This window comes from Camelus dromedarius, chromosome 16, assembly GCF_036321535.1.
Source record: "Camelus dromedarius isolate mCamDro1 chromosome 16, mCamDro1.pat, whole genome shotgun sequence".
In the NCBI taxonomy this organism is placed as follows: Eukaryota; Metazoa; Chordata; class Mammalia; order Artiodactyla; family Camelidae; genus Camelus; species Camelus dromedarius.
The window spans coordinates 57,573,728-57,586,051 of NC_087451.1; the positions used below are offsets into that span (position 1 = coordinate 57,573,728).

At 39.8% G+C, this 12,324-nt stretch overlaps 2 protein-coding genes across 7 annotated transcripts in view; one reads left to right on the forward strand and one right to left on the reverse strand.

Annotated features, from left to right (window-relative positions):
• The first annotated feature begins 683 nt into the window (after positions 1-683).
• ANKRD40CL (ANKRD40 C-terminal like) lies at positions 684-5,104 on the forward strand. Of its 2 annotated transcripts, XM_064494908.1 has the most exons (4): positions 684-740; positions 3,261-3,333; positions 3,915-4,075; positions 4,896-5,104. In XM_064494908.1, exons 1-4 carry the CDS (start codon positions 684-686, stop codon positions 5,034-5,036), a joined length of 432 nt encoding a protein of 143 aa, XP_064350978.1. In that variant the 3' UTR covers positions 5,037-5,104. The 2 variants fall into 2 exon arrangements, with proteins under 2 accessions (XP_064350978.1, XP_031325482.1); XM_031469622.2 differs by lacking the exon at positions 3,261-3,333 and having other exon boundaries at positions 684-723.
• A 6,326-nt stretch (positions 5,105-11,430) lies between these two features.
• LUC7L3 (LUC7 like 3 pre-mRNA splicing factor) overlaps positions 11,431-12,324 on the reverse strand; it is a 22,824-nt gene continuing 21,930 nt past the window's right edge. For 3 of the 5 annotated variants that reach the window (XM_031469607.2, XM_031469604.2, XM_031469610.2), the window contains one exon: positions 11,431-12,324. This exon is cut by the window's right edge and continues 1,017 nt beyond it. Coding sequence is in view for 1 of the 5 variants with exons in the window: in XM_031469605.2 (XP_031325465.1) it covers positions 11,837-11,870 (34 nt within the window). In the remaining 4 variants the exon portion in view is untranslated. The other 2 variants (XM_010990315.3, XM_031469605.2) reach the window with 1 other exon arrangement.

The window sequence follows — 12,324 nt, forward strand, 5'->3', positions numbered from 1 at the left end:
TATCTTCATTATACTGGACAGTAAAGAATCCTGCCCTTTGCTCTGAAGAAAGACACTAACTCTAATTTTCAAGGGTCTTCACTATACAAACATTCTTGAACAAATGCAGACAGAGAGCCAGTGCCTATGCTCTACTAACTGCATGCAAGAGACCTGTAAAGAATTATCTCTCAACAATTAAAAAGGCCTACTGATAAAGCTAGAGCAATAAAAAAGAATTCATGTGTGGCAAAATATAAAATTCTCACACTCTGGGCCTGGGTGAGCCTGTTCAGTCCAAGATACTGTTTGGCTTTTCTTATCCCTTGAAGTAGTAGCTGCTAACTTTTTCCAAGGAGGGTTGTGCCTCTGAAGGCCTCCTCTCTCAGGGCGCCATGCCTGTGGGTGGGCTCTGTTAGCCTGCACTGCTTCCCAGTGGACACAGCCAGAGGAGGGAGCAGGGAGCCTTGAATCTCAGTCCTTCACTTGCAGCATCCTGTGCAAGTCATACAACACACCTGGACCTTAGTTTGCCTGTCTGTAAAATAGGCCAACCCCTGCTCTATCTCACCAGCCAATGACAAGAACAGATTATTTTTCCACTGCAGATAGATGCACTGAGGCTTTAGAAGGTGTTTTTTGATTGGGAGCTTGGGCGTAAATTCAAGAGGGACTGCTGATCCGACAGACCACAGAGCTGACCCATGGCTGGACCCCAACAGGACATGAGGGAGAAGCCTGTAGGTGAGTCTGGAAGTCCTGTTTCAAACATGGTCCTCAAGGAGGATAGGGGAGGGGCCTGAGGAAGGGAAGGGCGGGGTGTCCTTCCCCACTCTGCCAATGGGGTGGTCAAGGGACAGCAAGTGGACCAAGGGTCCTTTCAAGAGGAGGCAGGTGTCAATAGCTACCATCAAAAGCAGCAGCCGGCAGCTCCTGATGCTCCCTACGCGCCAGGGGTGGTTGTACGTCCGGTGCACCTTCTCATTTGCTTCTTACAACCTTGTGAGGTAGAGATTATTAATCCCATTTTCCAGATCAGAAAACAGACTCAGAGAGGTTAAGTAATTTGTCCAAGGTGTCAATGCTACTAAATAGCACAGGAAAAATTCAGACCCAAATCTGCTTGACTTCAAAAGAACATCCTTTCTGACCTCTAAGAAACCCTGTTCATCTACAGGGCATCTTAATCTGACAGATTCATGGGAGAATAAAATGTTTTACACATGGCAGGCCAAGTTGGGGGACGTTCGTTCTCGTGTTCTGTGTTGAGTGAGTCGTGGAGTCGGCGAGGGGGTGTCGTTCCAGGTTAGGTGTCTCTGGGAGGGTGAGGCCCAGCTGTTGCAAGGGCCGCCTGGGAGCGGGACTCAGTCTCCAGGCCCAGAGTGGAAGGACAAGGACTAGACTGCTGGTCCCTGTCTGGAGTGGGGGTCGGGGGCCATTATTTCTGTCCTGGGAGAGAGCTGCACTGGGTGGGAGCATCTCATTTCTGGGGAAATATTTAGCAGTGTGGAAAAGCAGTTTGAGCCCTAAGCAGGACTGGCTTTGTGGGCCTGAGATCAGAGCAGTTGTGCAGGGCCTGGCATACAGAAAGTCCTCACGCTTGGGATTAAAGGCTCTGTGGTCATTGGCTCGAAATTTTTAATAGCTTTATCTTTGAGTTTGTTTTGTAAGTGAAATCAGATGGGACAATGAGCACGTCCCTCATTCTGCTGTCACCTTTGGTCCCTGGCAGACTCAAGCAAAAGGCAGGCAAGACAGGGCATGCTCTGAGGTCCCTGGCAGGGAAGGGGCAGGGGTCCCCCAGCTGCCCCCGGGTTCCAGAGTATTCCGGTGGGGAGGCTGCAGTTCCCTGGGAAGCCATTTTGCACTGGGCTCCACTACATTAGTAGGTCCCGTCCAAGTCCTGCCATTTCCTAATGGAGCAAACTCAAGCAAGTTACTTCACCTTTCAGCCTCAACTTTTTCAGACTGTAGTCTGAAAACTACAGTCCATATAATTCTTGTGACGACAGTGGTTTCTGGTGGTTTTTTTTCCCCCAAAATGCAAATCTGATTGTGACAGCCTCCTTAACACTGTCTAATGACTTGGTGTTGTTCTAGAGCAAAGACCTTTCACCCATACCAGCGCTGTGCAATTAAAATATTATGTAAGCCACATATGTAATTAAAAGTTTTCTAGTAACCACATTTTTTAAAAAGGTGAAATTAAATTTAATATGTATACTTCATCGAATATATCAAAACTATCATTTCAACATATAAACAATATTAGAAATTAAGGAAATACTTTACTTTTCCTAAGTCTTTGAAATCCAGTGTGTATTTTCCACTTAGAGTGTATCTCATTTCATGTGATCAGCGGTTGAACTGGGTAGCACAGGTTGGTGGATAACCCCACAATCTTGTCCCTCCCTGCTCTCCGCCTGCAGCCATGCTGCATTGCTTTTCTTTCTTCTAAAGAGCCACTGCCTCCTCACACAGACAGAGCCTTCTGCTGTTCCCGAGACGTGGAAAGCTCTTCTCCCTCTCCACCCTCTGGATCTATTTAAGCCTACTCATCCTTCAGATGCCAGCTCAAAACACCCAGCCTTCAGGGAGACCTTTCTTGACTGCTTTCCAGGCTTTCCCATTATTGTGGATTTCACCCTCACCATGCCCACAATTGTAATTTCACATTTACTTGAGGTCACTTGATTAATATCTTTCTCTCCTGCTAACCTGAAATGCCAGGACAGAGGCCACTTCGGGTTTTTGTTGTTTGCATCATCATCTCCCCAGGGCTTGGCACAGTGCCGGTGCAGTGTAGGCTTGGAAGGCTATTTTAAGTATGTAAGAGGCCTGGCACCTGGAAGGTACTCTGTAATGTTCCCTTCTTTCCTTTCCTTCTGTTTGAGAAAATCTCTCCTTATAAAGGGACTCTTCTAACAGTATGATTCTGCTAACGAACTGGAGGCACAAAGCCCTCACTGCTGAATATACCTAAGTAGAAACTTGAGTTAAGCACACAGATTACACATATTTCTCCCTCAGATTACATATCATTTAAAAATTCTGTCTCAGTTCCTGCTCATGATTTAAGTGGTGATTAAGGACAACTACTCTTCAAGTCTGAATGCAATTACTGCCCTTTTCGTGGCTGTTCTTACCTGTGAGGAGGAGCTGCAGAGCGGGAAGTGGAGATGGGGCTTTGCTGTCCCTCGCTTAATTGGCACATTTGGCAGAGAGCTAAATGCTGAGGTGCTGCTGTTTCTCAGCTCTCCTCTAATTTTTTCTCACATGAGTATAAACAAGGTTCAGACCCACAGTTGCCAGCTGACCAAGGTGATAATGCCAAGCCCGATGACACCTGCCTAGGTAAGGACTCAGCCCCTAGACCACGTTGCAAACTCGCCATTAGGCTTCCTCCGCCTTCAGTCAATAGTGCTCCTTCTTACGACAGTTAAGGCTCACTTGATGCCACCGTCCCAAAGGATGGTAGCATTATCTATTTCTCAGGGCCTGTAGCTCACCTTGAAGTCCCGGGGTACAGTAGGAATCAGCAGAATGATCTGCACCTCTGCACAATGGCTTAAGGATACAGAGCCCCAGGGCTACACGTTTCCTTGAAGCTTTCCAAATAGCCAAGGTACAAACAACACCTATATATTGCCAAGGGTGACGCGTATCACCCATTGCATGTTTTAAATCCCAGCCTGGCTTCAAACTGCAAGTCTTTTGGTGAGTATAATGGGGCATACATCCTAGAGCTTACTCAGCATTCCAAGAAAGGCCTCAGATAAAGTGTATAAATGCCTTTAAAAGTTCCAGGTCTACTTATTACTCAGTTATTTGGATTATCTATGCTGTAATAATTGATAATGTTCAAAGACTTTAAAATGGGTCTTTTGTTTCTTTTATAAATAAATTTGTGGGTGATCCAGAGCTAGTGCTTAAAGTCAGAATTCAGAGCCACAAAGAAAATGACTTCATTGAGGTTGAATTGAACAGACAAGAGCTGAGTTACCAAAATCTACTAAAAGTGAGCTGCTATGAACTGGGGATTAACCCAGAGCAAGTGGAGAAGGTAAGAAAGCTGCCAAACACACTGCTCAGAAAGGTAGGGTTTACAAGTTTCTAAACACAGACTGGGTTCTAAGTGGGTAAAATTATGTTCTGTGAAGCCAATCATTAGCTTCTGCATTTTTAATATGAAAACAAAATCCAAGACAGTGGAAATCCTTGTGCAGGATAGCCAAACATGGTAGGTAGGTAATTCTCAATCTGGTGCTTTTACAGATTTGCATACCTAATTCATAAACCCTTTTAAATTGTCTGAATTACAGTACCCAAATAAGACTAGTTCAATATGTATGGTCCACTTCCAACCTCTCCAAAACTTGACTGGTCCCCAGGACAGAAGGTATAAACCCACTCTTTCCTGCTTAGCAACAGTCTGCAACCTTAGGAAACAAAGTTTTGTGCATTTTTATATATTTTCCAGATTCAAAACACATCTCAGTTTTTAATTTCAGAGGAAAAGTCTCATTTCTTTGGGCATTATTTTTTTTTAAACAGCAACGTTCAAAATGCCTTTAGCAAAAGCCTTTTGCCTAATTGTTTATTCTTTGTAAACTAAAAAGTGGTGGGATAATCATACTTTCTAGATGTTTTAAAAAATATCCTGGCCTTTTACTCTTGGGCAGCATCATGGAACTGTACTCCCCCTGGAAACCTGCAGCACAGACCAAAAAAAAACAAAAACAAAAACAAAAAACAAAAAAACCCACACACAGAAAAGAAAGAATTCTCAACTGCTGACTTAGTTTACCATAGAAAGACAGAGAAAACAATACTTGGCATCTAGTATTAAGCCTTTTTATCTTAATAATTTCACACGTATTTATGAACCAATGTACAATTTCTTCTTCCATATTAAGGACAAAGACATTCTGAGACTACAGGACTTACAGGAAGTAGAACTCATTTTAATGAAAAACAGCTCTGAATTGACAGCGTACACACCATCGCTGTTGGAGAAGCCCTGCTACAACAGCAATGCTGCAAAAATGATGTATTAAGAAACCCAAGAACTGAAAGCTGAAATCAGTATATAAAATAGATAAACAAGTTCATACTGTATAGCACAGGGAACTATATTCAGTATCTTGTAGTAGCTTACAACAAAAAAGAATATGAAAATACATGTATATTTATGTATGACTGAAACATTGTGCTATACACCAAGAAATCGACACATTGTAAACTGTATACTTCAATTAAAAAAAAAAAGAAAACTGGAATCAGCATTTTGTAAATAATGAAGCCTTGGATGCATGTACCAGTTTGCTAACTTCATGTGTACTTTGAAAAATTATTGCATTTCCTCGTCTCCAACTTCTCTGAGCTGGGAGAAAAGTATGTTCAAAGTGCTTTGACAGATATTACTACAAAAAAAATTGTTAAGTATGATACTTACCAATGCAAGTTTAGTTTGTAAAGTTGTACCCCAATCCTGATCAGGCATAGGTATGCACTCCTGAGTGTCAGGACCAGCCAGGGTCTGTTCACATGAACTCTGTTAAAGGCAGGGTGAGCTGATGAAGCTGGGAAGCCAGAACCCACTTGGCACACTGGTTCAAAGTTCCCAGTTTCTAAAAAGCATTCCACACCATCATTTCCTCTTTACACACTTTTTAACCTACCTATAAAATAGCATGACTTACACAACTTGAGTTACCACCTGAGGCTTTTAAGAAAAGCCAAGGCACTGCCCACAGCACTGAGCTTTTATTAAAACAGGTGAAAAATACAAAGTTAGTGCCCTTGCTAACTAGCTCCAAGGTGGGCTGTGATCAGATCCCATGCTAGGTTCTTCCCCTACCACGCTACCTGGAATCCTGGGTCATCTCACTAGCTTATGGTTAACAACTACCTGAACCTTGGAAGCAATCATGCATGATTCCATCTACCAACTTTTATTAACACACACCAACCACACTGTTGCCTCTTTACACACCTTCATGAAATCATCTCTAACCCCCATGGAACTGAGAAAAAAGTACCAGAGACATTCTGGGCAAGCACAGTGTCTTGTTTCCTGTAGCACAAGAAATAGGCCATGTCCTTACCTCCAAATTCTCAATAGCTCAGCTTTGACGAAGGGCAAAGGGACACTGAGGTCTTACATCAACACTTACCATGTCACCCAGCTGCCAGAGTGGAAGGTGTTCCGATTAGCACAGGTGCAGACGTGCATACCACTTTACTCATGAAGTGAATATGCAATTTACTTAGTATCCACAGGATTATGGTTGGAGCACCGTGGCACTGAATTTAAGCTTAGCATCTAAGTGACATTTTTAAGGCAGCATAGCCCCCTAAAGAAAGTCAGTTCCAACCATCCAGAGCAGTGTTCCACTGTCAGGACTGTGATAGGGCTTGGCAGGGGGTCGATTCCCAAGGGCCGCCTCCCCAAGGTATTTTCAATTTTGTTTTAAGATAAATTTAGGAAGAGGCTCAGAGTTGGTTAATGGCCCAAAATTACCATTTGTAGAAAAGGGAGGTTTTAGGTTGTTTTCAAATGAACACAGTAGAACAAATTTATTTGAAAAAATTACTGCTGAGTGGAACGCTTACACTAACAGCAGAACCTGCACAGGTGTTGCATAGTGGTTAATTCACTAAGATCAACAAGGGCAGCAATTTAATTACAAGGTTGATGAGCAAATTCAATACAGCCTGCACCAGAAACATACTTATTTTCTATAACCAACATACCTAGCTTTAAGGCTGCAGATCAATAAAAGTCTGAAGAGCTTCAAGAGTAATTTTATTATGTATTTCATACATAGATTGTAAAAACTAATTTCTGAGTGAAGTGCAATTCTGAAAGATTTTTATAATTTCCTATTTTTATTATTCTGGGGGATGGGGGGTTAGGTTTCTTTATCTGTTTACTTTTGATGGAGGTAGTGGGTATTCAACCCAGGACCTCATGCATGCTAGGCACACACTGCACACCACTGAGCTATACTCTCCCAACCATCATTACCTAAAGTCGCTGAAATAAATTGGGTACCAGAATGCTATCTTAAAGCGTTCCAAAAGATACGTAGGTTAAAACATGGAATGATGTGGAATTCTTAGTTGTTCACAATGGATGTTAATTTTGAATGGAGTGACTCAGCACCGCCCTTCCCATCCCTCTGAGCAGACTCCACCAAGAGCTGCCCCTATTCTGCACACTGATGTAACCTAAGGTATCAAAATAGCACCCAGGACTGAGCAGCCCTAAGGGATGTTAGGTAAACTCATGGCTAAGCCCTAAGCTTACACTAAGGGGAGCCAACTCTCACCTGGGGCACATGACTGGGGGTCAGAGGGCCGCCGCTAACTGACACAGGGCCTTTAGCTACATGAATTTTACGCACCTGCAGGTGCCTTTCAAGTTTCAACCACTACCCTTTAAAGAGCAAACATTTTTTAAACACTTCATAGTACCCCTGGTAAGAGTAGGACAGACAAGGACAAAAAGCAGCCTGAGGTGACGATCTAACTTGAACAAGGGAAAGGATGTGCTGACCATGGGTCAGAAGAATGGCTCTTCTCACCCCAGCAGGTTCCTTTCTTGAATGACAAATCTAGGAGAAAAGCTTCTTTGGAAGCTGCTTACACAGCAGAAGCAGCATCAGCTCCCTGGCTGACACCCAAATGAAAATTACATCAAGATAAAAATAAGATATCACAAAGAAAAGATACATTTAGGTCCCACTGCTGGCTTTTAAAGACCACAATTAAGACTAAATCTGGCACTCAAGAAACAGCACCCTTTAATCTGCTACTCACTGAAGATTAATTTCATGAAATACATTATGTTTATACATTTATGTTACTACTAACTACCTACACCAAGACCTTTTCCCATTTTTTTAATTTAAATTTTATTAAGAAATGCCATACATACAAAAGCACATACACATACAGTTTTAAAAAAGAAACCACCCACCCAGCTTTAGCAATCATCACCAGTTCGTCTGAAGGCTCCTCCTTGCCCTCCATGATCTCCCTCCATCCCTCCAATGCACTGAATTGTGTATTAATCATTTCCTTGCTTTTCATTTACCATATATTTAACAGCCTGGTTTTGACCTTCACAGAAAAGGAACCATAGTGGATGTATTCTTCTGCAACTTGCTTTTTTCACCATTTAGATTCATCCATGTTCACATGTGTAGCTGTAGTTCAGTCTGACTTCTGTGGAATTCCACTGTAGGAATATACCCCAATATTTATCCTGTGGATTGCTGGACATCTGAAGTCTTTCCAGTTTGTTTTTATTTCCTTCTCTTCCTATTACAAACAATGCTGTTATGACATTTTTACATCCATTTCCTGGCACACATGCATAAGTTTCTATAGGTATGTATCTAGGGGTGGAATAACCACAAGAGAAGTTATGGCACAGTTATGCCAAATTGCTTTCTGGAGCTGCTGTTCCTAAACATTCTTAAAGCTGTTGACAACTGATCTATTTGGGATGGCTGGGAGGAAGAAATAGACCAACTAAGAAACTCTCAAACTGCATTTTTAAATTAGGAAATTAAAAAAAAAAAAAAAACTAATACAACAATGAAAAAAACATTTACTTCTCTTTTACTTGAAATATACTTTTGAAAACTACATGTTTAAACTTAAAATTGCTATCGCCTATGTCTCAAATGTTTCTAAATATACTGAGTGAAAACAGCAAGATTCAAAACATATGGTGTTCTAGCATATATTTTAAAAGATTCATACATAAATGCTTACATCCCCCACCACCACCCTCCCCACAAAAAAACACTTGGAAAAATAATTAGTAGCTCCTGGGGAGGAAGAGAGGGACAGGAGTAGAAAGGAGACACAGATCACTGAACATTTCTGTTGTTTTTTTCAACCATGTACAAAGCATTATAATTGTAACACAAAATTCTTAAAAAGCAGTCACCTGGGATTCTTTCATAAACAACTAAAAATCAGTCCAAACTCAAACTTGAAAACCAACCCTAAATGAAGTCCCATCCTACAGAAAATATACACAGTAAGTTCTCATGGGGTTTTTTTTTTAAATCACGCACATTTAGAATTATGTTTAAAAATATTCACAACTCATCTACAATGCATTTTTTTGAAGCACAGAACGGACACAAGCTTAAAAAAAATTCCACCCTAAATTATTCAGTTTTGACATCTCTAGAAACTTTTAATCAACCAGATGGCTAGACTCAACCCGTATGTGGTCAGAGTGCTCTTAGACCTTAGAAATAGGGTTGGTTTTCCTCTGTGACACTAACTATACTGAAGAAACCAGATAAATCACCTGGAGCTGAGTAATGCTATAAGGAAAGGAGGTAAACATCTCTAATCTAGGTGATAATGATTGTATCAAGAAGGGAAGAAAAGTGTTTTAATCCTAACTAAAAAATTAATGTATTATGATCTATTTGAAGAAAAAATGTCTTAACAAAAAGGGCAACGATGCAGTCAGTGTGTCTACACTGCAGAAGGGAGGACACCAGATCAGCAGACTCAATTACCACGTCCTCTTGAGAGGCACAATGGAAAGTAAGCTACTAGATCAGTACCATAGCTGACCAATTAAAAAGTTCACCCAATTCATTTTTAATTAATAAACTATTGTTTAAGTCCTTATCTTTTAGCAATACATGCAGAAGTATTTGCCAATTAAGTATGTCTGAGACTTGCTTGAAAATAACAGGGGACAGGGAACACACACAGAGTAAGAATGGCCATTTAGTCTTAATTAACTAAACTGTCCTACTTTTGTGTCTTAAATTTTCCAAAATAAAAAACTGCTGATTCCAATCTTATCAAGTAATCTTCTGATTAATAAAAACTGGCTCTCCCTAAAGGCTTTTCAAAGAGAAAATATGCATTAAGAAACTGACAACTTTTAGGTCTCCATGGACAGACGTGTGTATTTCTTACAGTAAATTAGCACATGGCTCATTATTGGATTGTGAATTTGGTTTGGAAGAATCATTTCCTCTTAAGCCTGATAACTTCTGGGTGTGACCCAATTTATAGATCCCCACAACTAAGGCCAGACCTTAGTCATGGACACCTCAAGGGGCCAGGCCTCCCCCTCAAACTCTACATTAACTTCAGTAGTGATCAACAGATGGAAGTGTCCATACAGATGAAGATGAAGACTTCGTGAACTCACTTAGTGTACTTCATTAAATAGGCTAGCTATAAGATTCTACATGAGCCAGAACAAATCTGACATTTTAATATCCTCATGATTTAATACCTTAATACTTAAGTAAATTTCTTCTGTTCCCTTTTTTTCTTAATACTAGAATATGGTAAGATATCATTTTAAGGCCTTTATTCTTAAAACCACAATCTTGTCAAACTACACAAAGCAGTGCTTAGGAGGCAGCTGACTTTAGATTTGTTTCCCCTCTTACATTAATCCGCACATGAATCATCTCTGACAAATTCAGAGATAACCCATCCATCTATTGCTGAATCTCCAGGATTAACTAGGTAAGCCAGGAATGCTCTGTCCCCACAGCATTATCTTAGGCAAAGAGAGCCTCTTAAGTGGCAGCTTCATTATATTCCAAAGCCTGGTGCAGGGTATTTTAGTAATTCTGTATCATTATGCCTATTATAGAATGAGCACAGTGGCATAAATGGTGAGGCACTGGACCATGTGGCAAAGACCTAGATTCCATGTTCGTTCTCCATCAACATGGAGCCATAAGTCATTTAACACATGTACTCACGTTTCTCTACCTATATACACTGATAGTAATATTTGAAAATTATAAATCACAAAGAATTGCTATGACATATGTAGCTGGAGCTAATATTTTTATACAGTCAACAGCTGGGTATAGTTAAAACATGCTGCCAAATTTGCTGTACATGACCCACCTCCTAAATCACCTTAAGTATCAGTTTAAAAAAAAATCCTTGTAATATGCATACACATCCCATACAAAGAAATAAATACATGTATAATCTGACAAGACTAGGTTAAAAAAAATCTTGATACAGGATTTTAAGACCAAAAACCAGTTCAAAGTTCTTGAATGTTCTTCTACTTCATTATTTCACAGCTAGAGGATGATAGATGTCTGTCAGAAGGATATTCTGAATTTTCTACTACCAAAGAAATCTCTCAGGGATATAAAAAATATATTCTAGTTCATTGTATATCTTGTTATTAAAAGCAAAATTCAAAAGTATTCATAACCACCCAAAATTGAAGCACCATTATTTAAAACATTTAAACTGTGGAAGTTCTATAAAAATTAGTCTTAAACAGAACAAATCAGATAAAACTGTACACCAACACCTCTAGTAACAGCATATCATATTTAAAACAAGGGACTAGTTCAGAGTCAATAACTTTATTAGAAAAAGATTAATACTAAAACTTTTCAATGACAGAGACAAATCTGCGACAGAAAGTCAGAGATACTTTATTTTAACTTCTAAATCCAAAGGCTAGGTATAAGCAGAGTTGTAAAAATGGAATCCCACTTAGTCTGATTCACACAAATACTAATGTTTAATCTTGTTTTCAAAGTCCAAGAATGAAAACTTGCAATTAAACACTGAGCAAGCCACATGTTTAGGTAATATTTCTTAAAAAGTCTTAAAGAAAAAAATATGATACAGGACCTAAGTTTTCAGTGGCATATATATGCTATTAATACATGTTCTGAAATCTGGTAGGTCACATCAGTCCTGAATTAATTTTTAATAATAAAAAAAAAAAAACTAACTGAGCTTTATACTTTTTCTATGCCACTATAATTTTCTTTCACCTCATTTTAATGTCGATCTTCACTTTATGCCGTTTTCAGTTTTCTTCCAAAAATCTTCGAACAGTAGTCCTACAATGCAAAATTTGGGGAAAAATGATAATTAGACAACATGCAAAAGGCAAATTTTTATGACTAAGTGGCCCAGTCACTAACTGCTAATAAATATATGTATATGGAATGTTTGTATTCTTTTAAATTATTAAGGCATCAGTGTGGTCTTAAAGCCATGCGCCTGTGTATGCTTGCCTATGTGTGAAGGCTCATACAAATATAACATTACAATGCTGTCCTAGAAAAGGAATGCCATCGACAAATCAACTAATTGGTACTTCCTCTCATTAGGAATAATTAATCCCAAGCCACTAGCCCAAAGAATGGACAGTTTACACGCTTTAAGAACTCTTATAAAGCCTGACTTTTAATAGCTCTTTAAAAACCCAAATTCATTCTATACAGTTCATTAGTTCTTTGTATTTCAGTTTGAAGGTGTCTGTCCTTGCTATTCGCTGCTGCCTTAAATACA